Genomic DNA, 26,823 nt, shown 5'->3' on the forward strand with positions numbered 1-26,823 from the left:
TGACCAACCTGGTTGATAAGATGATCAGTAATGTAGCCGGTTACTCCATGTAGAATCAGAAAAATCCCTGCTGTAAGGATACCACTATCTTGAAGTTGTCACGAATAATTCTTACGTTTTTTTTTTTTTTCATGTAAGAATATTTATTTAATGTAAGAATATTTATTGTAAACAATAAATATAATATCATACATTTTTAACTCAAATAATGTTATTTTGTACTTACTATTCTAAACAATATTATGTTTCTGAGATTTATCCCTGTGGATAGATTTCTCTTGTTTATTTATTGCTATACTAAAGTCAGTTTAATGAACACACTGTTCTGATTATTAGGACTAAGTTTGGCTAAAGATGAGCAACAAAAAAAACCCCAAAACAACAAGGTCTTAAACAAGATAAAAAATGTTTCTCTTTTGTGGGTAAGTCCAAAGGTGGTTTTCCGGGAATGGCATGGAGTGGCACAGTTTCAGGGACGCAGACTCCCTCTATCTTGTTACTCCTCTACATCTGGACCTTCATGTACAGGTCATCTCAGAGCTCAAAAGGATGGCTCCAGCTCTGACAGACATTATTTGCATTCTTACAGTAGAAAGAAGAAAAAAGGATGTTTCATTCTCTAATTTTGCTTACATCCCATTATCTAAAATGAATTCACATGAACACAGCTAAAAAAGAGAGTGGGAAAAGGACTCTTCATTCTAAGTAACCACATGTCTAAAATTTGGTTGTTCAGTTACCAAGGAAGAAGGGGAAGGTGAATTCTGGAGACCAAGTACAAGTTTCTACCACAGTGGATATTTGGGTGATTTCCAGGTTTTTGTTATTACAGCACTTTAACAAACACTCATACACACGGCTTCTTGGGTTCATGTGAGAGAGCTTTTCCAATGGAATATGTTGTTGGTAATTCACCTCTTCAACTTTAGCAATTGCTCTCCAAAATGGTTGTACCATTTTTCACTCCACCTGGAAGAGACTTCCTCTTTTCCCACATATTCCTAATATTTGGCATTAGATTTCTGTTTTGAAAATGATTTTATGATCTGATGGGATTGTGGGGTGGTAACATTGGCAAAGGCACTTTTGATAGAGCTGTGTGAACAGAAATCAAAATACTTGGGTTGAGACAGTGGGAGAGAGTAAAATCAAGCTAGTGGGTGTAAACTACTCTTTTATTAAGCTCAGCTGAAGCAGGATATGAGAAGTGAAGCCTTAAATAGAGTTGGTAGAGCATTTGTGTTACAACTGAAGAGTCTAGAGCTTTTGGAAATAAGGCAGTAGAGAATATGCCAGAGAAAGAGGGGCTAGCAACTGGAGCAAATTTCTACGGGGTTTAAAATTTCAGAGGTGGGGGCGCCTGGGTGGCTCAGTGGGTTAAGCCGCTGCCTTTGGCTCAGGTCATGATCTCAGGGTCCTGGGATCGAGTCCCGCTTCGGGCTCTCTGCTCGGCGGGGAGCCTGCTTCCCTCTCTCACTCTCTCTCTCTCTCTGCCTGCCTCTCCATCTACTTGTGATTTCTCTCTGTCAAATAAATAAATAAAATCTTAAAAAAAAAATTTCAGAGGTGGGACATTTCCAAGTGATGACAGAAGTGGGCAAGGTGTGAGAGTTGATAGCTGCTCTTTGATATCCCAGGGCCCAAGATGCTCTGACGCTTCCAGGGAGCCAAATAAATTATTCATTCAACAAATATTCTTAAGCACCTCCTAGGTGTCAGGCGTTGTTCTAGAAATGGGAGTTGTATGTTTAGTAAAATAGATAGACAAAATCTTCTCTGAAAAGAGCCGACAGACAACAAATATGTAAGCACGAGATAATGTGTCATAGCAAAAACAGCTATAGAGAACATTAAATAGGAAAAGATACTATTTTAGCTAGGATTAACAGGAGTGCAGGTGGGATGTTCCGCTGAGAGGAGGAACTGGAGGCATCAGTGTCAAGAGGCAAATGACTGGGTAGGTGTTTGTGGGTGGGACAGAAAGGGGGATTTGGTGACGTCTCAGAAATGCATCTGCTGAAGGAATGATGGGTTACCTGGTTGTCCTAAAAGGTGGAGATAGTGTTAGCAGATCTTGGAGCTTTGCGGCTTTCTTAGCTAGAGACAGGGAGAAAAGACAGAGATATTAATTGACAAGAATTACTGCTTTTTATCTTGAATTTATGGCTTACGAACAATAGACATTTTAGAATTTATTTCCTAATATACTCCCAAACAGATTATTTAATGTTGATAGCTATTTCTTCCCTAGAACGAATAATGAAAACTTATCAGCTTATTTTTACTTGACTTTCCTTTTTCCTTCTACAACAGTTCCTTCTAGTCCTGGATAAGAAAACCATTTTATTTCACAGTTAGAAGGTGGAATGTTCATCTCTCGATAAATTAGGAAATATCTTGTAATTTTCCCCCTTTCCCTTTACCTAAAGCCTCCCCCTACCCTGCCACTTTTAGCCTTTCTGATGTTGCAATTTCTAGAACATATCTGCAACCCAAAAAGCCAATTGCTGTGGGGGGGGGGGCAAGGAAAAGAAAAGGATTTCACTTTTCAAAGTTCATTAGCCTAAAAGTAGAATAATATTTCTTTGTTTTATCCAGCAGAGGGGTGATATGGCTTATGCTGGGAACTGGCATAAAAGCCTGTTGCTCCTGGCAAGTGAGTCAGTTGAGATGAAAATGTTAATATATTTGAACAGATATGAGTCAATGCTATTTTGGAGGTGAAAAGAAGCGTGGTTTAGTGTACTGGCATGTATATCACAGAAAAACCTGAAAAATATTGTAGGGAACCATGACAGTTATGGCAATCAAAACTTTAAAACTGAGATAGTAATTTTTACAAAAGTATGGGTCCTAAAGAACATTGAGATCAAACCTACAGAAAACAATCATTTCTAGACATATAATAACATGATTTTTTGATGATCTTCTCTTTCTGTTCCCAAAGCAACCAAAAAGAGAAGCAGTGAGACAGCTGAAAAAAATTCTTAGGACATAGGCTGGTAATTCTGGCCTTGTCACTAATTATACTAATTAACTGGGAGATGATGGGTAAATCACTTGATCTCTGTGCAATTAGTTTTCTTATTTGCAAACTAATGGAATCAGCCTCCATTGTCCCTATCTCTTTCTGATTTAAAATAATAGGATTTAGGTCTACATACTTTAAAGGGAGGCCTTATTATGACCCTGGGGTGGCCCATAAAGTACCTAAAGTGGAGTTTCCCAGGGCGGTGTGGAAATTTCCATGGTGTATTTTCTGTTTTTATCCCAGATCTTCACCCAGCTTTCTAGATACAGCAGTGGGAAGTGCTATGTGGATATTTGGGCACATTAGCAAGGGTAGGTTAATAGAAGATTTCGACTGACTGGAAAAACAACAAATAATCATTTGGACCAGAAGCCCTTCTTCAATATGACAGAACACCTGAGTTTGATTAAAAAAAGAAAAAAGAAAAAAAGAAAAAGAAAGAAAGAAAGAAAGTTTGATAAGCTAAGCTTCAGGTTCCAAATAGTTAACTGACCTCATGAGGTAACCTCTTCTTCCTCTCAAAGCCCCACAGAAATGACAGAACTGTATACAAGTGGGGAACCCCATGCATTTCTAGAAAGCCAGGAAAAGGGCTATCGTCTGATATGAGGGATTTAATTTAGGTGCTGGTGAAGAATTAAGCTCTGGGCTCAATTGCTGAGTTCCTGATAAGTTGCTTACCCTCTCTGGGTCTTCCAGCCTTTGGGTAAATTACTTTCCCCTCTCCGTGCCTCAGTTTCCATAACTGGAAAACGGAGATAAAAGTACCTACCTCGAAGGGTGGTGTGAGGATGTGTACAAGTAAAGTGCTTTGAACAGCACCTGACACAAAGTTCTCATATCCTGCTTATAATTATTGTTATTACAGGTGCTGCTACAGGCTTAATATTGAATATTAAAGCAGATAGGGTGGGGCGCCTGGGTGGCTCAGTTGTTTAAGCGACTGTCTTTGGCTTGGGTCATGATCTTGGGGTCCTGGGATGAAGCCCCGATTCAGGATCCCTGCTCAGTGGGGAGCCTGCTTCTGCCTCTCCCTCTGCTGCTCTGCTTGCTTGTGCTTTCTTCCTCTGTCAAGTGAAAAAATAAAATCTTAAAAAAAAAATTTTTTTTTTTAAAGGGGCACCTGGGTGGCTCAGTGGTTTAAACCTCTGCCTTCTGCTCAGGTCATGATCCCAGGGTCCTGAGATCGAGCCCCGCATCGGGTTCTCTGCTCAGCAGGGAGCCTAGCCTGCTTCCTCCTCTCTCTCTGCCTGCCTCTCTGCCTACTTGTGATCTCTAAAATAAATAAGTAAAATCTTAAAAAAAAAAAAAAAAGGATTTAAAGCAGATAGGGTTAGTCATGGATGAGAACATCCACAAGGGTTTAAAAAACAAAACAAAACACCCTATAATCCTAGTTGGTGAAAGATAGCAGCTCTGATGACCCCTGAAAAAGAAACCTAAGATGCTAAGTAAGAGGGTGGAGGAGGGGAGCCCATAAGGTAATTAATTACAGTGCTGTGGAGTAACTGTGTCAGTCTTTTATTCTCCAAGCGGTTGCTTAAGGCTGTGAATTCTGCCTTTGAAATTTACTGGGATATTTGGCATCAGCCTCTCCCAAGGTAGGTGCTGGGGCCAGAGAGAGAAATAGGACAATATCCAGCTAGCTTCCATCTGTCATAAGAAGGATGAAAGTATAATTTGTTGTCTAAACTGGGACACTTTTGAATAAAAGCAAGCACTATTAATAATTGTGCCAGGATAAGAAGTATCCTGTGGCCTTCCCAGGCAAACCAGGACATTATTTCTGTCGGTCGTAAAGTATGGAGAACAGTTGCATCCAGAAAGCAAGCTTGCTATTTCTGGTAAAGGAAAGACTACTCGTCCACGCTGACTCTCTTCCCTACTCAAGAGTTGCATAGATTGCCAAGAAAACAAGGATTTCGTGAACTCAAACACTCCAGCTACCTAAATGGGCCAATCTAAACCTGTAGTTCTTAAGTGTGAGTAACCAAGAATTCCGAAACTCTTGAGGAAAACCAGCAGCATAAAAGAATGCCACCACAATGTAGAAACAAAAGAAATTTCCTATGAGGAAACAGAATGAATGCAGGAAACAGAGAGATCCAGGAGAATGTCTTATATCCATAAAAAAGAGCAGGTTGCTATTTTTAAAAGAAGCAACCTAAATTCTGGGAAATTAAAAAAAGAATTGCCCCTCCCTTCAGGTTGCCAGAAGGAGCAAATAAAAATAAAAAACATTCAGTTAAATTTTAAATATTTCTAATTGGCCATGCATATGTGCATTAAGAAAATATTGCATGGGGCATACTTATGCTAAAAATCACTTTTTTCCTGTTTTTTGTTTTATTTTATTTATTCATTAGAGAGAAAGAGAGACAGAGCACAAGCAGGGGGAGAGGCAAGGAGAGAGGGAGAAGCCGACTGCGGGGAACTTGATGCAGGACTTAATCCCAGAACCCTGGGATCATGACCTGAGCTGAAGGCAGACAGTTAACTATATGAGGCATCTGGGTACCCTAAAAATTACTTTTTATGCAAAATAAATTCCAAATATCTAACTCTCAGACCACTTTTTTTCTTAAGGTTTTATTTTTTATTTGACAGAGAGCACAAGCAGGGGAAGGGACAGAGGGAGAGGGAGAAGCAGACTCTCTGCTGAGCAAAGAGCCTGATATGGGGGCCGGCAGGGGTGGGTGGGTTGGTGGGGAGGGGAGTCATGACTGGAGCTGAAGGCATATGCCTAACCTGCTGAACCACCCAGGCACCCTTTTGTGCCACTTTTTAAAATTATATTTCCTTTGTCTCTCCTTAGTAATTCTTTGTCATGCAGAATTGCGTTTAAAATCTCTTGCATTTATAGCCTGTGTTCATTTACATAGGATAGTTTCCACAGTGGTTAACTTACTTCATTCTTTTGTCCACTGAACATTTATTAATGAAAAAATGTGCTAAAAATTAATAATACGAGTCAGTATACTGAGCATATATGGGCATAAAGTTAACAACTTGGAGAACTGGTGTTCAAATTTGACTTGTTGAAGCACATAATCCCATTTTTCAGGTATAACTTGCTTTTTTATTGATTATGCTCTGATCTCTAGATCAATAACTTTTAAAAACATTGTCCACTGACAAGAAAGTATTATCAATTTTTCTTCCCTCTTCAACAACACGATGCATAATGATTCCACCTGTTGCTCTGTTGGAAGAGCAGTTAGTAACAACCATTTGAAACAGTAGAATTCTTTGAAGAATGAAATTGTCATGGCAAGTGCCATAATTACCCATTTCAAGATACAGTTTCTTTTTCTGTTCATGGTACATTATTCCTTTTATGAATAACCTTTACATTTAAAGGGGTACATGTTTTGTAAGTTTTTCCTAAAAAATACATTCAACAAGTTCTTGTAAGTAATAGGGATATTTCAGCTAGATCATTTGATCTGAAAGACTTATGTGGATATATGGCGTGGAAGGCCATTACAACTGCTTCTCTGATTATTTTATCTTCTGCATCTGAATTTCTCTTAATAACAAGTTGCTAATTTTAGCACTTTCTTTGGTAAGTTGAGAAAATGCTGTATCTGGTGTGCATAGTTGTTACATACTATTGGTTTGTGTCTGACTTTCCACCATTTCTGATATTAAGTAAATAACTGCATACTGAGAACTTCAAAATGACTTTTTCCTTATTTATTGAAAAATCCACCGTTCAGAAAATTCATCACAAAATTTACATTTGGGTATTGGTATTTTGCATTCACATATATGCAAACAAAAAAATAGGTAATGGCAACCACTGCCAGCAACGAAAACGCTGAATTCGATAATCTCACAGCAGCATTAGTGTGTCTGTCACGCACAAGCCCAACTCACATCAACAGAAGCTGAACTTTGAAAAGGTTGTGAATTAATGCACTAATGATAAATTGAACTCTATAGCTAATGCAAAAAGAAACAACAACAACAAACCAAAAACCTCTGGTTTGCTTGCAGGCAAAGCCAAATCTGATTTTTTTTCTTTTAATATTTGATTTATTTGTTAGAGAGCAAGCGAGAGCACAAGTAGGGGAAGCAGTAGGCAAAGGAGAAGCAGGCTCCCACTGAGCAGGGAGCCCAATGTAGGGCTTCATCATGACTTGAGCTGAAGCACGTGTTTAACTGACTGAGCCTCCCAGGTGCTCCAAAGCCAAATCTGATCTTATGAGAAGTTTTAAGAAAGTATGGCATTCAAGGTTTCGTGGGCTTTTAGAAGTATCGTGTTTAGGGATTGCCTGATTTTCAGGTGCATTCATTTCTTTTGTCTCCAGAGTAAGGGGGCTGTAGACAGGCTGACTTTAAGGCTTTTGCTGATTGGCTGTTGTCTCAAAGGGTGGAGCTGTCACTGATTGGCTGACATTAAGGACGGTGGGTTATATCGCTGATTCGCTGGTTTCCAGAAGCCAAGGGTCGGCTTTGATTTGCTAACTTTCAGAACCAGTGAGGTTGTTACTGTTAGTTAAAGCACGTGCTTTAACTGTGGTTGCTTATTCACAATTTGGGTCTTTGACCAAAGAACAGTGTTTTCCTTTCCTTGAGTATGGAAAGTTAAATATTTGTAGTGCTCAGTTCTGGTTTTGGTCTTCCTTCAGCCAAATCTTAAGCAACTGAGCCACCCAGGTGTCCCTTCCTTCAGCCAAATCTTCATGAGGGATCATGAGACTGTCTCCATCTTTTTGGGGAGGTATGTTATCCTTTCAGTGATTTAAGTACCAGTTGTCGCTTTGAAAAAAATAGCTCTGGGGCGCCTGGGTGGCTCAGTGGGTTAAAGCCTCTGCCTTCAGCTTGGGTCATGATCCCAGGGTTCTGGGATCAAGATCCACATCTGGCTTTCTGCTCAGCAGGGAGCCAGCTTCCCCCTCTCTCTCTGCCTGCCTTTCTGCCTACTTGTGATCTCTGTCATTCAAATAAATAAATAAAATCTTAAAAAAAAATAGCTCTAACTGCTGTTTGTAATTTACTGGGGGCGGGCGAGGAAGGGCGACGCAAATAAACATGTAGCCTGTCTTGACAAGACTAATGTAGGACATAGGACAAAATCATTAAATAGAAGACATGTGCTGCAAATACAGAATACCTGGGGATCCTATCCCACACAAAACACCTACCACACAGCCAACAGCTCAGGAGCTCAAAAGATGGGCTGAATAACAGAATGGATGTGGCGGAAAAGTTGAATAACATACATCCTATCGTCGATTACACATAGGTCTTCAACTATAAATGATTCAGATTTTTCAAAAATGTTGAAAAACAGGCATTTAACAAAGAACCATAATGACATTTTAGTACCTAGCTAGAGCAAGGTATACTAGAACATCAGAATTACTGAAAACTGGTAATCATTTTTATCCAGGCCAAATACCTTGAAGTCCCTAACTTCTCCCTTTCTCTCCCACTTTAAATTCCCATCAAGGGATCCTCTACCTTTAAAATATAGGCAGAATCCAATCGCAACCTCCATCCAACTTCCATCCAACCACGAACCTCCGTGAATTTGCTTTAGACTCTAATGTCCCTTGCTACTGCGAGAGCCTCCAATTGGCATCCGTGCTTCTGTTCTTGCCCATCTACAGTCTATGATTTCCTCCTGAAGAGCCAAAGTAATCCATTAACATGTAATCAGATCATCTCCACCCTCCACCCTTTACCGTCCAATGGCTTCAGATTCCGGGATCCTTATCAAGGCCTATAAGCCCCTGCAGGAGCTTAGCCCCTGACTAACCCGTCCACCCATGTTCCCTCCCTCTTCCCACACCCAGTCAGCTTCAGCCAGGCTGCTATTCTGGCCATTCCTTGAAAATGCCAAAAATTCCTCTAATGCCTCAGGGCCTTTTCCTTTGTTGTACTTTCTTTTTCTTTCTTTCTTTCTTTTTTTTTTTTTTTAAGATATTTATTTGATAGAGATCACAAGTAGGCAGAGAGGCAGGCAGAGAGAGAGGAAGGTAAGCAGGCTCCCTGCTGTACAGAGAACCCGATGCGGGGCTCGATCTCAGGACCCTGGGATCATGACCTGAGCTGAAGGCAGAGGCTTTAACCCACTGAGCCACCCAGGCGCCCCTGTTGTACTTTCTTACAGAAATGCTCACCCCCCAGATAGTTCCGGGCTTACTATCACTTCTTTCAGACTGGTCTTCCCTGACCACATATCTAAATAACATATCCCCCACTTGTCTTTATTGCTGGCGTTTTGTAAATCCCAACTAGAATGTAAACTCCATGATGGTAGGACTTGCTTTGTTTTCCACCATGTCTTTAGTACCAATTATAGGACTTAGCACATAAGGACCTACTCCATAAATAATTGTGGAATGAATAAACTGGTTTCAGCCACAGGGGAATTTATCATAAGGAAATGAGTATATCTCACAGAGCCTAAAGAAAAAATATAGGTGGGCTTCAGACTCAAAGTATATCCAAGAAACTGCCTCCCAGTCTGCTGTTTGTGTGTCTTTCTGTGTATCTGCTTTAGTCCCCTCTTTGCAGTTCAGTTTCTTTTACTCAGCTGGTGGCAGTGCCCATGCCATCTGGGCTTTATGTTACTGTTTCAATTGCTGATGAGTCTCACAATCCCAAATAATGAGTTTCAGGAAGAAATTGTTGGCTCAGGCAGTAAAACACCTACCCTGGACCAATCTACTGGAAAATGTGGGGATTACAGTTTAACATGGCTACTCTGAATGCAAAAAGTGTCCATGAACAACAACAACAAAAAAACCCACCCCAAATTATATTGATAAAAATAAAATCTATTAAAAAGCTATAATAAGGAGGAGCAGTATCATCTCAACAATATAGTGTTACAATCTATGAAACAAAAACTCTTAGAAACTATTAGAAAAAAAGGAGAATTTGAAGAAACTATAATCATGGTGAAAAACCTTAAAACACACCTGTCTCAGGTGTGTTTGGCCTACTGATAAAATAGGCCAAAAATAAGTAAGTACTGGGAAGATTAGAATGAAACGATCCATGAACTTGAATATGAGAATGCCCAAGGAGTCATGCACCTAAGATAAACAAACATGCAGACAGGATAAACTTCAACCAGTGTGTTCAGTATGTTTTTCAGCTTCCAGATGCCTTTTCAAGTGAAACACCACTAAATTTAGAGCAATATATACAAATTTTAATTTGAGAAAAAAAAATACATGTTTCCCTATAGTGTTTTCACAATTTTAATAAAAATTGTGTGAATAAAAGCTGATGTTTTTGAAAGAACCAATTCAAATAGACAAGCCGTAGCCTATCCAATATGGAAAAGAGAGAAGATTGAAAGAGGACATAGCTGCAGAAGTCGAAGAAACGTTGAAAAATTAAAATAGAACATTATGTACAAATTAAGAAAGCTTTGGGAAAACAAATGAAATACATACTTTTCTAGGGACGTAAAAATGATTTAAAAATTCAAGAAGAAGCAAAGAACCTTGCATCGTTCAATAATTGTAGAAAAAGTGGAAAATGAGCAAAGATCTTTCGCTACCAAAATACATTCTCTTTAGTTGATTTTACAAGTGAGTTTTTCAAATATTCAGAAAAAAGCTAACATATTCAACTTTAGAGAACATAGGAAAAAATGAAATTTTTGAATTTTGTTCTACAGGGTAGAATATTCCTGATGAGAAAACTAGGCAAATGTACACACACGTGAGCACACACACACACACACACACACACACCCCTGTTAACCAATCTCTGATATGCAGGTGTGCCCAAAGATACTACATAAATGGCTGAACACATTAAATACAATGACCAAGAAGGGGTTACATAAAATGAAAATGTGTTTTAATATTTAGGAAATGTGTTATATGTATACTATATTAAAGAAATAAAACAATGAATTATCTAAACAGAGAGGAAGGGCATTTGGTTAAAATATAAGATCCATCCTGATTTAACAACAGCAACAACAAAAAATATATACCTTTTTAAAACAGTAGTGATAGGGGTGCCTGGATGGCTCAGTGGGTTGAGCCGCTGCCTTCAGCTCAGGTCATAATCTCAGGGTCCTGGGGTCAAGTCCTGCATCGGGCTCTCTGCTTGGCAGGGAGCCTGCTTCCCCTTCACTCTCTGCCTGCATCTCTGCCTACTTGTGATCTCTCTCGGTCAAATAAATAAAATCTTAAAAAAAAAAAAAAAGATAGTGATAGAAGGAGATTTCCATTACCTAGTAAGAGGCATTTATCAAATCACTATGAAACATTATATTTAATGGTTAACTATTAATGAAATTTTATTTCAAAGGAGAAGTAGGCAAATATTTTTATATTATTTTCAAGATCCTAGCTGATGTGCAAAAGGGGGGAAAAAAAAAGAAGAAGAGGTATCTGGGGGAGAAAGAGGTAAAACTGCTTGTTAGAAATAAATGCAAGAAATGAAACCAATGAGCCAATGACACAAACAAGATTCTGTAAGATGATAAAAGACAATCCTATAAAAGCAAACATTCTGTATATGAACAAACAATGGTCAAACAGAAAATGTAATGGAAAAGGATTGCAGCTGTACTACAACAAAAATATATAGAAATAAACAGTAAGAAATGTTTAGGATCTGCATAAAGAAAAAAACAAAGCTTTACTGAAGGTTACAAAAGAAGACCAGAATAAATGTAAAGATATAATTTATCCTAGATGTGAAAACTCAATATTGAGATGTCAATTCTCTTTAATTTAACCTATAAATAAAATGTACTCCCAATTAAAATCCTAATTAAATTTTTTAAAAATGCCATTTATAGGGGCACCTGGATGGCTCAGTGGGTTAAAGCCTCTGCCTTCAGCTCAGGTCATGATCTCAAGGTCCTTGGATCAGTGGGTTAAAGCGTCTGCCTTCAGCTCAGGTCACAATCTCAGCGTCCTGGGGTGGAGTCCTGCATCCCGCTCTCTGCTCAGCAGGGAGCCTGCTTCCCCCTCTCTCTGCCTGCCTCCCTGCCTACTTGTGATCTCTGTCTGTCAAATAAATAAATAAAATCTTTTTTAAAAATGCCATTTATAGACAGCTATATGTAGAAGAATGAAACTCGACCATTCTCTTACACCATACACAAAGATAAACTCAAAATGGATAAAAGACCTCAATGTGAGACAGGAATCCATCAGAATCCTAGAGGAGAACATAGGCAGTAATCTCTTCGATATCAGCCGCAGCAACTTCTTTCAAGATATGCCTCCAAGGACAAAGGAAACAAAAGCGAAAATAAACTTTTGGGACTTCATCAAAATCAAAAGCTCTTGCACAGCAAAGGAAACAGTCAAAAAAACAAAGAGGCAACCCACAGAATGGGAGAAGATATTTGCAAATGACAGTACAGACAAAAGGCTGATATCCAGGATCTATAATGAACTCCTCAAACTCAACACACACAAAACAGACAATCATATCAAAACATGGGCAGAAGATATGAACAGACACTTCTCCAATGAAGACATACAAATGGCTATCAGACTCATGAAAAAATGTTTATCATCACTAGCCATCAGGGAGATTCAAGTTAAAACCTAATTGAGATACCACCTTACACCAGTTAGAATGGCCAAAATTAACAAGACAGGAAACAACATGTGTTGGAGGGGATGTGGAGAAAGGGGAACCCTCTTACACTGTTGGTGGGAATGCAAGTTGGTGCAGCCTCTTTGGAAAACAGTGTGGAGATTCCTCAAGAAATTAAAAATAGAACTTCCCTATGACCCTGCAATTGCACTCCTGGGTATTTACCCCAAAGATACAGATGTCGTGAAAAGAAGGGCCATCTTAACCCCAATGTTTATAGCAGCAATGGCCACGGTCACCAAACTGTGGAAAGAACCAAGATGCCCTTCAATGGAAGAATGGATAAGGAAAATGTAGTCCATATACACTGTGGAGTATTATGCCTCCATCAGAAAGGATGAATACCCAACTTTTGTAGCAACATGGACAGGACTGGAAGAGATTATGTTGAGTGAAATAAGTCAAGCAGAGAGAGTCAGTTATCATATGGTTTCACTTCTTTGTGGAGCATAACAAATAGCATGGAGGACATGAGGAGTTAGAGAGGAGAAGGGAGTTGGGGGAAATTGGAAGGGGAGGTGAACCATGAGAGACTATGGACTCTGAAAAACAATCTGAGGGGTTTGAAGTGGTGGGGGCAGGGTGGAAGGTTGGGGTACCAGGTGGTGGGTATTACAGAGGGCACAGATTACATGGAACACTGGGTGTGGTGAAAAAATAATGAATACTGTTATGCTGAAAATAAATAAAAAATAAATTTAAAAAATGCCATTTATAATCCATCATCTCTATATTAGCTAAGATACTAGATAAACCCCTAAACTTTATTGGCTTTTTACAACAAGTGGTTTATTTCTTACTCTTAGTCAAGAGCAAGAGTTCCTTGTCAGGTTGATTTCCATAAGATCATTCTGGAAGCCAGGCATCTTCCATTCTGTGGTTCTGGCCTTCTGTTAGGTCCTTGGAGTCCTTGGATAGGGACAATGACCATGAAGAAAGCATCCCTGCTTCCCCATCATTTTGACCTGAAAATGAACCATGCTGTATTTGCTCACATTCCTCTGGCGAAAATTAGTCACATGGTCCTACCTAGATGTAAAGGGCTGGTGCTGAGAAATGTAGTCCCCAAGTAGGGGGTTGCTCTCCAGCAACAATACCACATAATGAAAGAGAAACATTAGCTTTTTGTGGTAAGGTCAGCTATCTCCATCATAATGTGTGAGAGTAAGTCCTGGATTAAGTTTGAAAAAAGAATATAATGAGGGTCGCCTGGGTGGCTCAGTGTTTTAAAGCCTCTGCCTTTGGCTCAGGTCATGATCCCAGGGTCCTGGGATTGAGCCCCACATCGGGCTCTCTGCTCAGCAGGGAGCCTGCTTCCTCCTCTCTCTCTGCCTGCTTCTCTGCCTGCTTGTGATCTCTGTCAAATAAATAAATAAAATCTTAAAAAAAATAAAAAGAATATAAAGTTAACAGGTATTGAAGTATACTACAATAGTATAGTAACAACAAAGTGATTTGGTACTGTCAGAGAAAGACAAGTGTTTCAATAGAACAAAATAGCGAGTAGAAACTCGCTATGAGCTATGTATATGTGGAAATTAAGTACGTAATAATGTCATTTCAAAGAAGTTGGGAATAAATACACTGCTCAGTAAATGGTAATGGGACATTTGGCTGCCTAACAAAAATAAAGTTGATTTCTACCTTATATCACAGAAAAAATCTGAGTTATTAAAAACCCCAAAAAGATGGGTACCTAGGGTGGGGCACTCAGTTGAGTGTGCACTCTTGGTTTTGGCTTGGGTGGTGATTTCAGTCATGACACTGAGTCCCCAAGTCCCAAATCTGGGTTGCAAACAGCTTGGGGTCTGCTTGGGATTCTCTCTCTGATTTCCTCTATTCTCCCACTCATGATCTCTCTCGCTAAAACAAGTAAGTAAATCTTAAAGACAAAAACAAAAATTTAAAAAACCCAAACATAAATATAAAAAAAAATATGGGTTTTTAAAAGCCCAAACATAGCCAGCTTCTTCCTTTCCCTCTGCCTGCTTGTGTTCCCTCTCTCACTGTGTCTCTCTCTGTTAAATAAATTAATAAAATCTTTAAAAAGAAAAAAAAAGTCCAAACATGAAACACACACATATGGACACCTGGGTGGCTCAGTGGGTTAAGCTGCTGCCTTCGGCTCGGGTCATGTTCTCAAGGTCCTGGGATCGAGGCCCGCATCGGGCTCTCTGCTCAGCGGGGAGCCTGCTTCCCTCTCTCTCTCTCTGCCTGCCTCTCTGTCTACTTGTGATCTCTCTCTGTCAAATAAATAAATAAAATCTTTAAAAAAAAAAAAAGAAAAAAAAAGAAACACACACATATACTCCATGTAGGGAAAAAGATCACCTTCATAGTATGGTGCAAATATAAATTCACTTATTTTAGACGGGAAATTCAGAAGAATCTCAAATTAAATATTAAATTTAAAATAATATAAATAAAAAATAAATAAAATAAAATAATTTTAATTTTAAATTATTTTAAAATATTTACCTCTTCTGATCCATCCATTTTTTTTTTTTTAAAGATTTTATTTATTTATTTGTCAGAGAGAGAGTGAGTGAGAGCGAGCACAGGTAGACAGAGTGGAAGGAAGAGTCAGAGGGAGAAGCAGGCTCCCTGTGGAGCAAGGAGCCCGATGTGGGACTCGATCCCAGGACGCTGGGATCATGACCTGAGCCGAAGGCAGCTGCTTAACCAACTGAGCCACCCAGGCGTCCCCATCCATTTTTTTTCTTTAGGAATTTATTCTTTAGAAGTATTCAAGTAGAGGCACAAAGATATTATTTGTGGCATTTTTTGTGAGTACATTGGAGCAATCTGTACATAAAATAACAAGAGAATGTATTATAGGAATTACAATAAATCCATACCATGGTAGTGTTTGGTCCTTGCAAAAAAATTAAATGGAGGAAGGAGGTCCACAATATAATTTTAAAAAGATCACAAATTGCATAATAATTACTAACATTGGTTGGGTTTCTAGAATGTACCAGCCTCTGTTTTAAGTGAATATGAGTGTTCATTTTTTACAATAATGCTATGACATATGTTTTGATCTTGTTTCCACTTTAAATTCTAGAAAATTTTGGCATTGAGATGTATAGTAACTTACCAAAGGTAACTTAGGGGTAGAGGTGGGATTTGTGTCGAAGTGGTGTTGCTTGAAGCCCATGCTCTCCAGCAGTATGCTAACCTGACTCTTTGTATAGTATGATGCCACTTTTGTTTTTAAAAAAGGCATTTGTTTGTATTTGTATGTGCTTATTTCAAGATGTGTGAAAAGATACCCTATAATGTAATAGTAGTTACCCCACCTAGTGGTGGTAGTTATGGAAAGTCTTTTACCTTTTATTTCTATAATTCAGTCTTTTAAAAAAAAAAAACATGTATTCCATGTAGCATAATAAAATCTGAACGTAAAACTTTAAAATCAGTGATGTATGTTGAAGTGTTCCAAGCTATAATGCAATCATTAAGATTTAGTACCCAGTGAAATATTTTGATTAAAACTTGCTGGAGAGCTTGGGTGGCTCAGTAGGTTGATTGTCAGGCTCTCCATTTTGGCTCAGGTCATGATCTCAGGGTCATGGGATCCAACCTCAGCATCAGACTCTGTCCAGCAGGGAGTCTGCTTGAGAGTCTCTCCGTCTCCCACTGGCTCTCCCCTCTCACACTGATGCTGTCTCTTCCAAACAAATAAGTCTTTAAAAAAAAACCCACAACTTGTTGAATGAATGAATGACCAACGTTTTCTATTAGTCTCTAAACTCTTCAGGTCTGTAGACTGCATTTTATACCCAACTGGTTCCTACTTTGCTATTGTGCTCTCACTCAATAAATACTCGTTAAACTTTGTATATAATTACACCCATTAAATTTAAATGTTCTTACTTATTTCTTGCCATAGCTTTTTCCCCTTCTTTTCATCATAGTCTTAAACTTTTGCCTAAATTTTGTTTATATTGTTGACTTAAAAAATTCAGTCTCTTGCACATTTCCTCAATAGTAGTTATCAATGTGTATTAGAAATAGATACTTCCAGTAGTATGTTGTGATTTTCATTCCTAATGAAGTGAAGCTAATAATGCAAAACTAATCTATAAATCATCTTTGAGTCAGAGTTGTGAAATAATATTATTGAATTTTAGAGCTCATAAGCTTTCCCTTGCTTTGGGAAATCAGTTTTAATTTGAATTGATTGAAATCTAACGGTTCTGTTTCTTCACTTCAGAGAATATCGTATTTGAAAGACAAGGATTTTGCTTCCAATTAGAAAAACATTTTTTTTGCATTTGAGAGAAATCTGGAGACTCTGGAACATACTGTGACAATCCAGTGCACTTAGCAACTGAAAGAGCGTGGGCTGTGAATGTGTGGAGCCTAGTGACATTAAGAAATCAATTTTGCAAGGAGGTGGTTTGAAATTTGCAGACGTCTTTTCAAGGTGTTGTGAAGAGATGTTGAAGCCACCAAACGATAGAAAATGACATGCATTTCACTGCTTGTGTAATATTCTGCAGCTCAAATTCCCCTGCTCTCTCTATATGTCTGTTCATTCATTCATTCAATCATTCATTCATTCAATAAGTGTTTGTAGAGTATCAGGCACTGTTCTAAGCACTAGGGATACAACAGTCAACACACCAAAGCAAAAACAAAAACAGAGATCCCCAAATCCCAAACCCAACCCTGGCCTCACTAATCAAATTCTATTAAGTCTTCACTGATTAATCACGGCTTCACTTTTCAGTTCATTCAACCACAGTCTTGATTCAGGCCCATTGTGATGGATCCTTATGGTTTAATGGAATCATAATTAAGGAGTTAGAGATTATTATAAAATTGATTAACTTGAAAGTATCTGTTAACTTTGGAAGTAGAACCAAACATTCTTAACAATAACCATAGTTGCTGTTTATTCCTGAGATATAGACATATGAAAAGAAGAATTCAAGGTAAGATGATGAGGCTGAGCTGAGCCCTGGGAAGAAGAACGTGTTGTTTCAGTGGGCTGATGATGTCATTTGGGGCACAGAGTTTTATGAACTGTACTAGTGATGTGTGTGGCTCTGACTGGTTAATTGAGAGTTGAGATGAATATGTGTATTTATACAGGTAAGCGCTCTGAGGCAGAAAACAAAAGTTGTGCATGTTTTGATCTGTTTCCTGCTGAACTGTTACCTTGGGGAATTGGACTATCATCTGTTTCTCACCGGCAGTAGCCTCTCTTCTGTTTTTCCTCTACTTTATATGTACCTATGTACCTTCTGTACTTTATAAGTTATTTTCTGTAGCTTATTGCTTCACAGAATTTTTCCTCTCACCATAAGTATGTTGCATTTTACTAGAGATAATCAAAGTCACCAGATAAATATGGAGTAATATCTAAGACAGAGTTGACAGACTATGGCCTGCAGAGTAAATCTGGCTGATCGCCCTTTTTTGTAAATAAAGTTTTTGTTTGGAACACAGCCACACTCATTTATTTACTATTGTCCGTGGCTGCTTTGGAGCTACAGTGGGAGGATTGAGTAGTGGCAACAGAGATCTTTGGCCTGGAAGACCTTAAATATTTATTATCTGGTGATAATAAAAAAGTTTGCCAACCATGTTCTAAGAATTAAATTACTTGAAGATATTGGGGGAAAAGATGATTTGAAGTTTAGAGCTTTTAAAAGTTTTGACTTACTTAAGTATAAGCAAAATCAGCAGAATCTCACTCCTTTTGTCTATGTGCTTGTGTGTGTGTATGCATGTATGTGTGTGCAAAACTCAGAGTTGAAAAAAATTCATAGGTGGTGAGGAAATGGAAAAAAACTGTAACTTTTGTTGACAGGGAACCTGCTGATTTTAGCATTGTACTTGTGATACTGTTAAGAGGGTTTGTTATTGAGATGAAAATTGAAAATGTGGATAAACAGAAATCTAATATTGCTCTAGTAATTTTTCAGAGTTCTGGAAACAAGTCTTTTGAAAAAATGAGCTTGTTGTCTTACCTATTGCTTTTTGTATTATTATCTAAACAATCAATGGCTTACATTGTAGGCACTTCCCTAGTTTTAATTCATTTAATTCTTACAACCATATGAGGGAATTGCTATTCCTTTTATCTCCATTTTGTAGATGAGAAAACTGATGCTCAGGGAGGTTAAAAACATTTTTTTTAAAGATTTTATTTATTTATTTGACAGAGAGAGATCACAAGAAGAGGAAGAGACAGGCAGAGAGTGAGAGAGAGAGAGGGAAGCAGGCTCCCTGTCGAGCAGAGAGCCCGATGCGGGACTCGACCCCAGGACCCCGAGATCATGACCTGAGTCAAAGGCAGCGGCTCAACCCACTGAGCCACCCAGGCGCCCCTTAAATACATTTTCTAAGGTCACATGACTAACAGATGGTTGAGCCAGGCAATCTCATTCTAGACACCATGTTCCTAATCACTCTCCTCTACTCCCTATAGCCATTCACACAGTGACCTTGACAGTGAAGGCAACACTATGGCAACCACAGTGAAGGAATCAATAATAAGCATCAGCTGTCCGTCTAAACAGTATAAGATGTGCACACATTTTCCTTATTATATAAGCTCAATAATTAAACCTTGGTATTTTTTTGTTTAAAAAATAAGACACCTATGTAATAACTGCTTGAAACTACTCTTTCAGCAACACTTGAAAATAATCAAGCAAATTTTTGGAGGAAAACCCAACTTCCTTGACTAGTGAAAGGAGAGAAGTCTTGGTAAAGAGTACTATAACGATAATAAAACTTGAATAGAAAAAAATTGCTTGCATTTTCCTTTGAGGTTTTTATAAAGTGCAATGGAAATCAAAGCTCACGTAATAGAAGAAAATTTGTGAAACCCCTGTATTACAAAACTAAGAAGTAACCTTTTCTGATGATGCCATCAAATAAGTAGGAGCTGTAGTGAGTAATTAGCTCGGGGAAGAGGGTGAAAGAGAATGTTCTAAGAAGCTTAGAAGTTGATATAGCTGGATAGGCTGAGCCTTGAGTAAAAGTGGAGCTGGGAAGGGGTGTATGAGTGTATGTGTGTGTTGTGTTTTGGGGAGGAGGGCTGGTGCTGGTAGGGATATGAGGAGGGTGTCATGAGAAATGGGCTAGTTAGTGGTCTTCAAATTTTCTTCTTCATTTCTTAAAAGAATTTCCAAAAACTCTATATTTCTTGCATATTTAAAAATATGTGTTGTGAATATTGTATTGGCAATAAGTCTCACAGTGAGTAGGGATGTGGTTATGGTGCCTTGCTTAAATTAAGCAGGTGTTGCATTGTTCTATCAATGCCCATGGTAAGATTCTAGATACCTTTCTTTTGTCAAAAAGATAAGAACAATGGTGAAAGGGGAAGAGGGGAGAGAACTTTGACTGCAGTGGCCTTTGAAGGCACATAAATATGTGGAAAATATGAAAATGTAGGATCTTGAAGTTGACTCACTTAAAACCAGAGTCTGGATCATCAAGAAAGACTTTATATAGATAACTACAGAATTAAACTACAAAATTAAAGTCTCCTCTTCCATGGAGGAGACCCACGGAATAATATCAAGCTCTTTCAGTTAGCATAATTGGATTTGTGTTTTAAAAGATCTTTCTGGTCACTTTGAAGAATCAGTTGGAGAAAGGCCATACTAGAGACAGAAAAACTAGTTAGGAGGTTTTTGCAGAAACATCACCGAAAGAAGATGAAGGCCTGAGATAGGGCTGGAACTATGGAGATGAAGAGGAAAAAACACCTTAGAGTAGTGTTGTCTGATAGAAATGTAATGCAAACCACAAATGAGAGCCACATACGTAATTTTCAGTTGCCTAGAAGCCACATTAAAAAGTCTTCAAAAGACATAAGTGGAATTTTAATTTTAATGAAGTATTTTATTTAATCCAATATTTTAAAATATTGTCATTTCAAAATGCCACCAATATAAAGATGACATATTTTATATTCTTTTTCTTTATGAAGTCTTTGTGTGTGTGTGTGTGTGTGTGGTTTTATTTAAAGATTTATTTATTTGAAAGAGAGTGAGTGCATGTGGCGTGGTTGGTGGGGGGAGGAGAGGGAGAGAAAATCCTAAGCAGACTCCATGCAGAGGCCAACTTGGGGCTTGATTTTAGGACCCTGAGATCACAATAGGACCCTGAGATCACAATAGGAACCTGTATAAGGACCCTGAGATCCTTATACAGGATGTATAAGGATGCTTCATTGCACCACCCAGGCACACCCCTCTTTATGAAGTCTTTGAAATCAATAGCACTTCTCAATTCATACTTGTTGCATTTCAAGTCCTTAAGAGCCACATGTAGCAAGCAGCTGCCATATTGGACAGTGGGGGGTCTAGAAATTGGGACTGGAAGTAGGATCAGAGGACTCAAAGATATCATTGCTTCTTGTTTGGGTCCTCCAATGGTTGTATCCAGTGGAAGGACCAACTGGGTGAATTGTGGGAAGTTTAGCCAATTCATAATTTCAATCAACTCCATCAAGCCAGCTTAAATGACTATACTGTCTAAATAAAAACTGCATGCTTGGGGTGCCTGGTGGCTCAGTGGGTAAAGCCTCTGCCTTCAGCTCAGGATATGGTCTCAGGGTCTTGGGATTGGGCCCCACATTGTGCTCTCTGCTCAGAAGAGAGCCTGCTTCCCCTTCTCTCTCTCTGCCTACTTGTGATCTCTCTCTGTCAAAATAAACAAATAAAGTTAAAAAAGAAGAAAAGAAAAAGAAAACTGCATGCTTGCTTAGAGGATGCAGCTTCAAAATTAGTCACCTGGCTCTTTTTTGTAACCTAATGGCCACACCAACCATCTTCTAGTATGAAAATTCTGGAGCCTCCACTAATGCTGTTATTTACTGAGAGAAAACAGGAGAAGAGTAGATTGGGAGAAAGTTGTGTGTTTAGTTTAGATTATGTTAAATTTGAGGTACTCTGGTAGATTGGATTATTGTTCAAAATGTTTCCTGTTCCTCTCTGTAGAAGGACTATGCTTCTTGGCATCATTGAGAATAGCCTTGACCATTTGAGTTGTTTTAGAAAATGAAATAAATGTGAGTGGAAGTGATTGGTGCCACTTCAGAACAGGTTTAAGAGGCATTGACTGGTTCCTCCTCAAACCCAAGACTTGCAATGTCCCAGATATGGCTTGTTCCTTTAGCCTTAGTCCCAAAGTGAAGATAGTACATGGAGCAGAGACCCAGCTGATCTGCATTATTCACACATGTGAATGAGGAGTAAAACTTTGTTCTTCTATGCTGTGGAGATGTGTGATTGCTTTTTACTTAGCATAAGTTAGTCAAAAGAGACTGATGCAGTGTCTCATACTGGCATTGGGGTGTTGCTGTAGCAAAAACTTAGAATGTGTATCCCTACAGAGCTAAAGAGTGGGCAGCAAGCAAACTTACTGGAGCCTAGAAAGATGGCGACTCATGTTATTTGATGATGAAATATTTGATAAAACTGTTATTTGCAATAACTTGGTAGCATAAAATACAGTGAATAAACTTGGGGTTTTAGGTGAAGGGTTTGGAAACAAAAAGCATGTGTTGGTTGCTACTGGTTGTATTTGCCAAGGTACTGCAAGAAAGATCTGAACTCAGAAAAGAATAGCCTAGTTTTCAAGCAGGGAGGAATGAAACAGTCCAAAATCTCTAGGACTTTGCAGGGTTGAATTTTTATCTCAACCTGGTAACAGATACAACTAAGGGAATTAAATATTCAGCCTCCTGACAAGAACAAAGTTAAAAGTATGGTCATCGTGCTTTTTGTATTTCTTGCTGTGCATTATGGTAAGAAGGTTTGGAAATCATTAGACTGGCGTTTTATGACCAATCCAAAAAGTCACCTAAAACTTTAGTTTTTCTTTGACCAGTGTATTATATGATAGACCTGATTCCAAGAAAGACGTCCTCACAGTGCACTTCCAATCTCCACTCAGCATAAGCTTTTCCGGAGCCCGCTTTTGTTGTCACTATGTATCTGCGTATTTCCCTTTAGTTTCTGCTTTGTAGTAAGCTCAGAGTTATAGCGTTGGTGGTGGGGGGAATGATAAGGAGGGGTAAGAGTGGTAGGACATGTAAATCGGGGTGGGGGGGGCGATGAAGCATGAGAGACTGTGGACTCTGAGAAACTAACTGAGGGTTTTGAAAGGGAGGGGAATGGGGGATGGGTGAGCCTGGTGCTGGGTATTAAGGAGGGCACCTATTGCGTGGAGCACTGGGTGTGGTGCATAAACAATAAATCTTGGAACACTGGGGAAAAAAAAGTGGTTGGACATGGAGTTAAGGAAAATATGCCATGTGGACCCCAAGTCTTGGAGTTCCGTTTTAGAAATGCCTGAATGAATCAAAAACATCTTCTGCCTTTTTTGAGATTTAGTAAATGAAGCAAATAGTATGTAGTCCAAGAATGTGCTTCGAGATACTTCCCCTAATGTGATGCAGTTAGTGGAAAGTCTGTGTAATTAGCGAATATGGGATTTCTTTTTTCAATTTGTAGTAGTTATTGTATATACATCTTCATGCTTTAGTTAAAAAACCATTAGTTTTTTATAATGAAAATAACATATATTCACTATAGAATTGTTGGGATGTACAGAAAAGAACATAGAACAAATATTCTTGTAATCCTGGCTTTCAAAGATAACAGACTATTAATAGTTTTACTTTAACATTTTAAAAATAATTTATTTATTTGAGGAGAGAGAGAGAGAGAGAGCAGGGGGAGGGGCAGCAGGAGAGGGAGAGAGAGAATCTCCAGCAGACTCCCCATTGAACATGGAGCCCCATGCGGGCTCAATCTCAGGACCCTGAGATCAGGACCTGAGCCCAAACCAAGAGTCAGACGCTCAACCAACTGAACCAACCACATGATCCTACTGTCACATTCTTAAATGAACTTTGAATTGCATAAATAACACAGGAAGGCCTTTTCTTTGTTAAAAAAATAAAAATAGGAAGATGGCGCTGAAAGCTAAGAAGGAAGCCCCTGCCCCTCCCAAAGCCGAAGCCAAAGCAAAGGCTTTAAAAGCCAAGAAAGCGGTGCTGAAAGGCATCCACAGTCACAAAAAAAAGAAGATCCGCACATCACCTATGTTCCGACGACCCAAGACTCTGCGTCTCCGAAGGCAACCCAAATACCCTCGAAAGAGCGCCCCCAGGAGAAACAAGCTTGACCACTATGCCATCATCAAGTTCCCCCTGACTACTGAGTCAGCCATGAAGAAAACAGAAGACAACAACACACTTGTGTTCATTGTGGATGTCAAGGCCAACAAGCACCAGATCAAACAGGCTGTGAAGAAGCTCTGTGACATTGATGTAGCCAAGGTCAACACCTTAATCAGGCCTGATGGAGAGAAGAAGGCATACGTTCGGCTGGCCCCTGACTATGATGCTTTGGCTGTTGCCAACAAAATTGGGATCATCTAAACTGAGTCCAGCTGGCTAAATATAAATACAGTTTTTTCATGATAAAAAAAATAATAATAAAAAAAATAAAAATAAACAAACAAGTCTAAAGTCTCATTTCATTCCCTCCTTCTGATTTTAGTTCCTTCACAGAGGTAACCATTGTGAACAATTTATTGAGTGTTCTTTCAGAACTTCTCTCTTTCTCTCCCCATTCTCTCATGGTATATAGAGACATACATAGAAATACAAATATTACAGTATCATTTTATGGCACTTTTAAAAAGATAAGTGTTAGCATACTGTTCACATCATTCTACACTTTTTAAAATAAAAATGTAAAATATATTCATGTCAGAATGTACAGATCTACTATATGTTTTAGATTGCTGATAGGTATTTAATACTACAGATAAATTATGGTTTGTCTACCATTACTCTATTGTTGCACATTTAGGTTGTTCTAATGCTTTGCTGTTATAGGCATTTAATGTTAGCAATGAACATCTGCTGTACGTTCTGTATGTGTCTGTATATGAATCTTTATACATACTGTAAGTGATAATCTACGCTGATTTTAAGAAGTGAAATTTCCGAGACATGTGGTATATTATAGTTTTGGCTACTTTTACAAAGACCCTCAAAAGTAGTCCTTTAAATAAGATGGGAGATTATTTTTATCTCATAATAATCTGGGTGTGAATTGTCTAGGACTAGTATTGTAGTTTCACAGTGTTGGGCATCCAGATTCCTTCTATGTTGCTACTCTGTTTTCCTTGGAGTGTTGCTAGCATTGACATTCAAGAGAATCTGTGTCTTGGATATACTGTTTGCACAGTCTTGGATTTCTTTGTCTTCACTCAACTCCTGGACCGTCAACCACTTGCTGCATTCCAGCAGCTGCTGTAGTGATTGACTCCATGCTGGCCTGCTTGGTTCTACCACCTGAAGCTGCCATCTGGAGTTTCCAGCTCCTTCCACCACTTTTGAAGTAGGAGGAAATGCTATATCACAAGGTATGAGATTTAGCATACCCAGTAGCCGCCTATGGGGCCAGGTGATCCAACCTGGAAATACAGAGATGAGTCTTCACCAATAGGGTATAGAAGACAGGAGGAAAACAGCAGGGACATTTTCTCTCTACCTTCCGTTCTTATAGACTATTCTAAGATATGAAACATAAAAAGTTATATAGCCTGTTTGGGAACTATCCCACATGGCTGAGCAACTGGCTATGTGTTTCTTTATGGTTCATTGGCCAGCATTGTATTTCCTTTCCATCTGTCCTTGTCTCAGTCTTTTTGGGATGCTATAACAAAAATAGCATAAATTGAATGTCTTAAACAGCAGTTCTTTATTTCTCACAGTTCTGGAGCCTGGAAGTCTATGATCAGATCACTGGCAGTTTCAGTGTCTGGTGAGAGTCCATTTCCTGCTTCATAGGTGGTGGTCCTTTGCTGCATCCTCACATAGCAGATGGGTACAGGGAGCTCTGTGAGTTCTCTGTTATGAGGGCATTTATCCCATGCATGAGCACTCCATTCTCAGGATCTCATCAATCGCAAAGTCCCCACCTCCAAATACCATCACATTAGATTTTAGGATTTACACTGTGAACTTTTTTCACTGTGTGTGGGGGCAAAACATTCAGTCTGCAGCATTATGCTCCTGCTTCCCCACCAAATTCAAGTCCTTATTTTTTTTTTTTTAAGATTTTTATCCATTTATTTGACAGAGAGAGAGATCACAAGTAGGCAGAGAGGCAGGCAGAGAGAGGGGGAAGCAGGCTCACTGCTGAGCAGAGAGCCCAATGCGGGGCTCGATCCCAGGACCCTGAGATCATGACCCGAGCCGAAGGCAGAGGCCTAACCCACTGAGCCACCCAGGCGCCCCTCAAGTCCTTATTATATGCAAAATACATGCTTTCCTTCCCAATAGCCCCCCAAATCTTAACTTGTTCCAGCATCAACTTTAAGCCTACGTGTAAAATCTCATCTAAATATCATCTAAATCAGATATGAGTGAAACTCGAGGTAAGATTCATCCTGAGGCAAATTCCATTCTTGCTGGGAACTTGTGAAACCAAACATGTAATGTGCTTCCAAAATACAATGGGGGAAAGGCGTAGGATAGACATTTTCTTTCCAAAAGGAAGAAATAGGCAAGAAGATAGGAGCGACAGGTCCTAAGTAAGTCTAGAAGCCGAATGGAGCCATTAATATTAAACCTTAAAGCTGGGGAGTAATCTTTTTGGCTTGATGCTCTGCCTTTCAAGCCTACTGGGATGGCAGTGTTGCCCCACAGCTCAGTGGTACAGCCCCACAATGTCTCTGCTAAGGTGACTCTCCATTCTGGCCTGGTGTCTCTTCTGGGCTAGGGCCCTGAACCTGTGGTCCTTCCAGAAGTCCCATTCTTTGAAATCTATGTGGAGGCATCTCTATGTCCAGGGCCTATATATTCTGCACACTGGCAGAGCAGGTGTTGCACAGAATCACCAATGTTTGCTGCTTGCCCTTCTGGAAGGGAGGCGACTGAAGCCTACTGGGGCTGCCCTTGGGGCTGTTGAGGAGCCTATGAGGTGATGGGGTGCTGGGTACCATTCTATCCCCTGGCCTTTTCACTCTGGGTCTGTGATACTAGTGCCAGCTTTGCTGGTCTCTGAGTTGCATTAGAGGTCATTCCTTTCACGTCCTGAATGCTAGCTCCCGGCTGTTGTTGAGATGGCGGACTCAATACTAATCTTATCAAATGGTCGCTTGGCCACACTCTTAGTGTTCTCTTCCAAACAGCATTT

General features: G+C 39.2%; 1 protein-coding gene across 1 annotated transcript; it reads left to right on the forward strand.

Annotated features, from left to right (window-relative positions):
* The first annotated feature begins 23,579 nt into the window (after positions 1–23,579).
* LOC131838001 (large ribosomal subunit protein uL23-like) lies at positions 23,580–24,070 on the forward strand. The gene has a single exon (XM_059183644.1). It carries the CDS (start codon positions 23,580–23,582, stop codon positions 24,048–24,050), a length of 471 nt encoding a protein of 156 aa, XP_059039627.1. The 3' UTR covers positions 24,051–24,070.
* The last annotated feature ends 2,753 nt before the right edge of the window (positions 24,071–26,823 follow it).

The sequence above is a fragment of the Mustela lutreola genome, chromosome 8, assembly GCF_030435805.1.
Source record: "Mustela lutreola isolate mMusLut2 chromosome 8, mMusLut2.pri, whole genome shotgun sequence".
NCBI lineage: Eukaryota > Metazoa > Chordata > Mammalia > Carnivora > Mustelidae > Mustela > Mustela lutreola.

Coding starts and splice junctions, on each gene's coding strand:
- LOC131838001 (XM_059183644.1), top strand. CDS start 23,580: ATGGCGCTGAAAGCTAAGAAGGAAGCCCCTGCCCCTCCCAAAGCCGAA.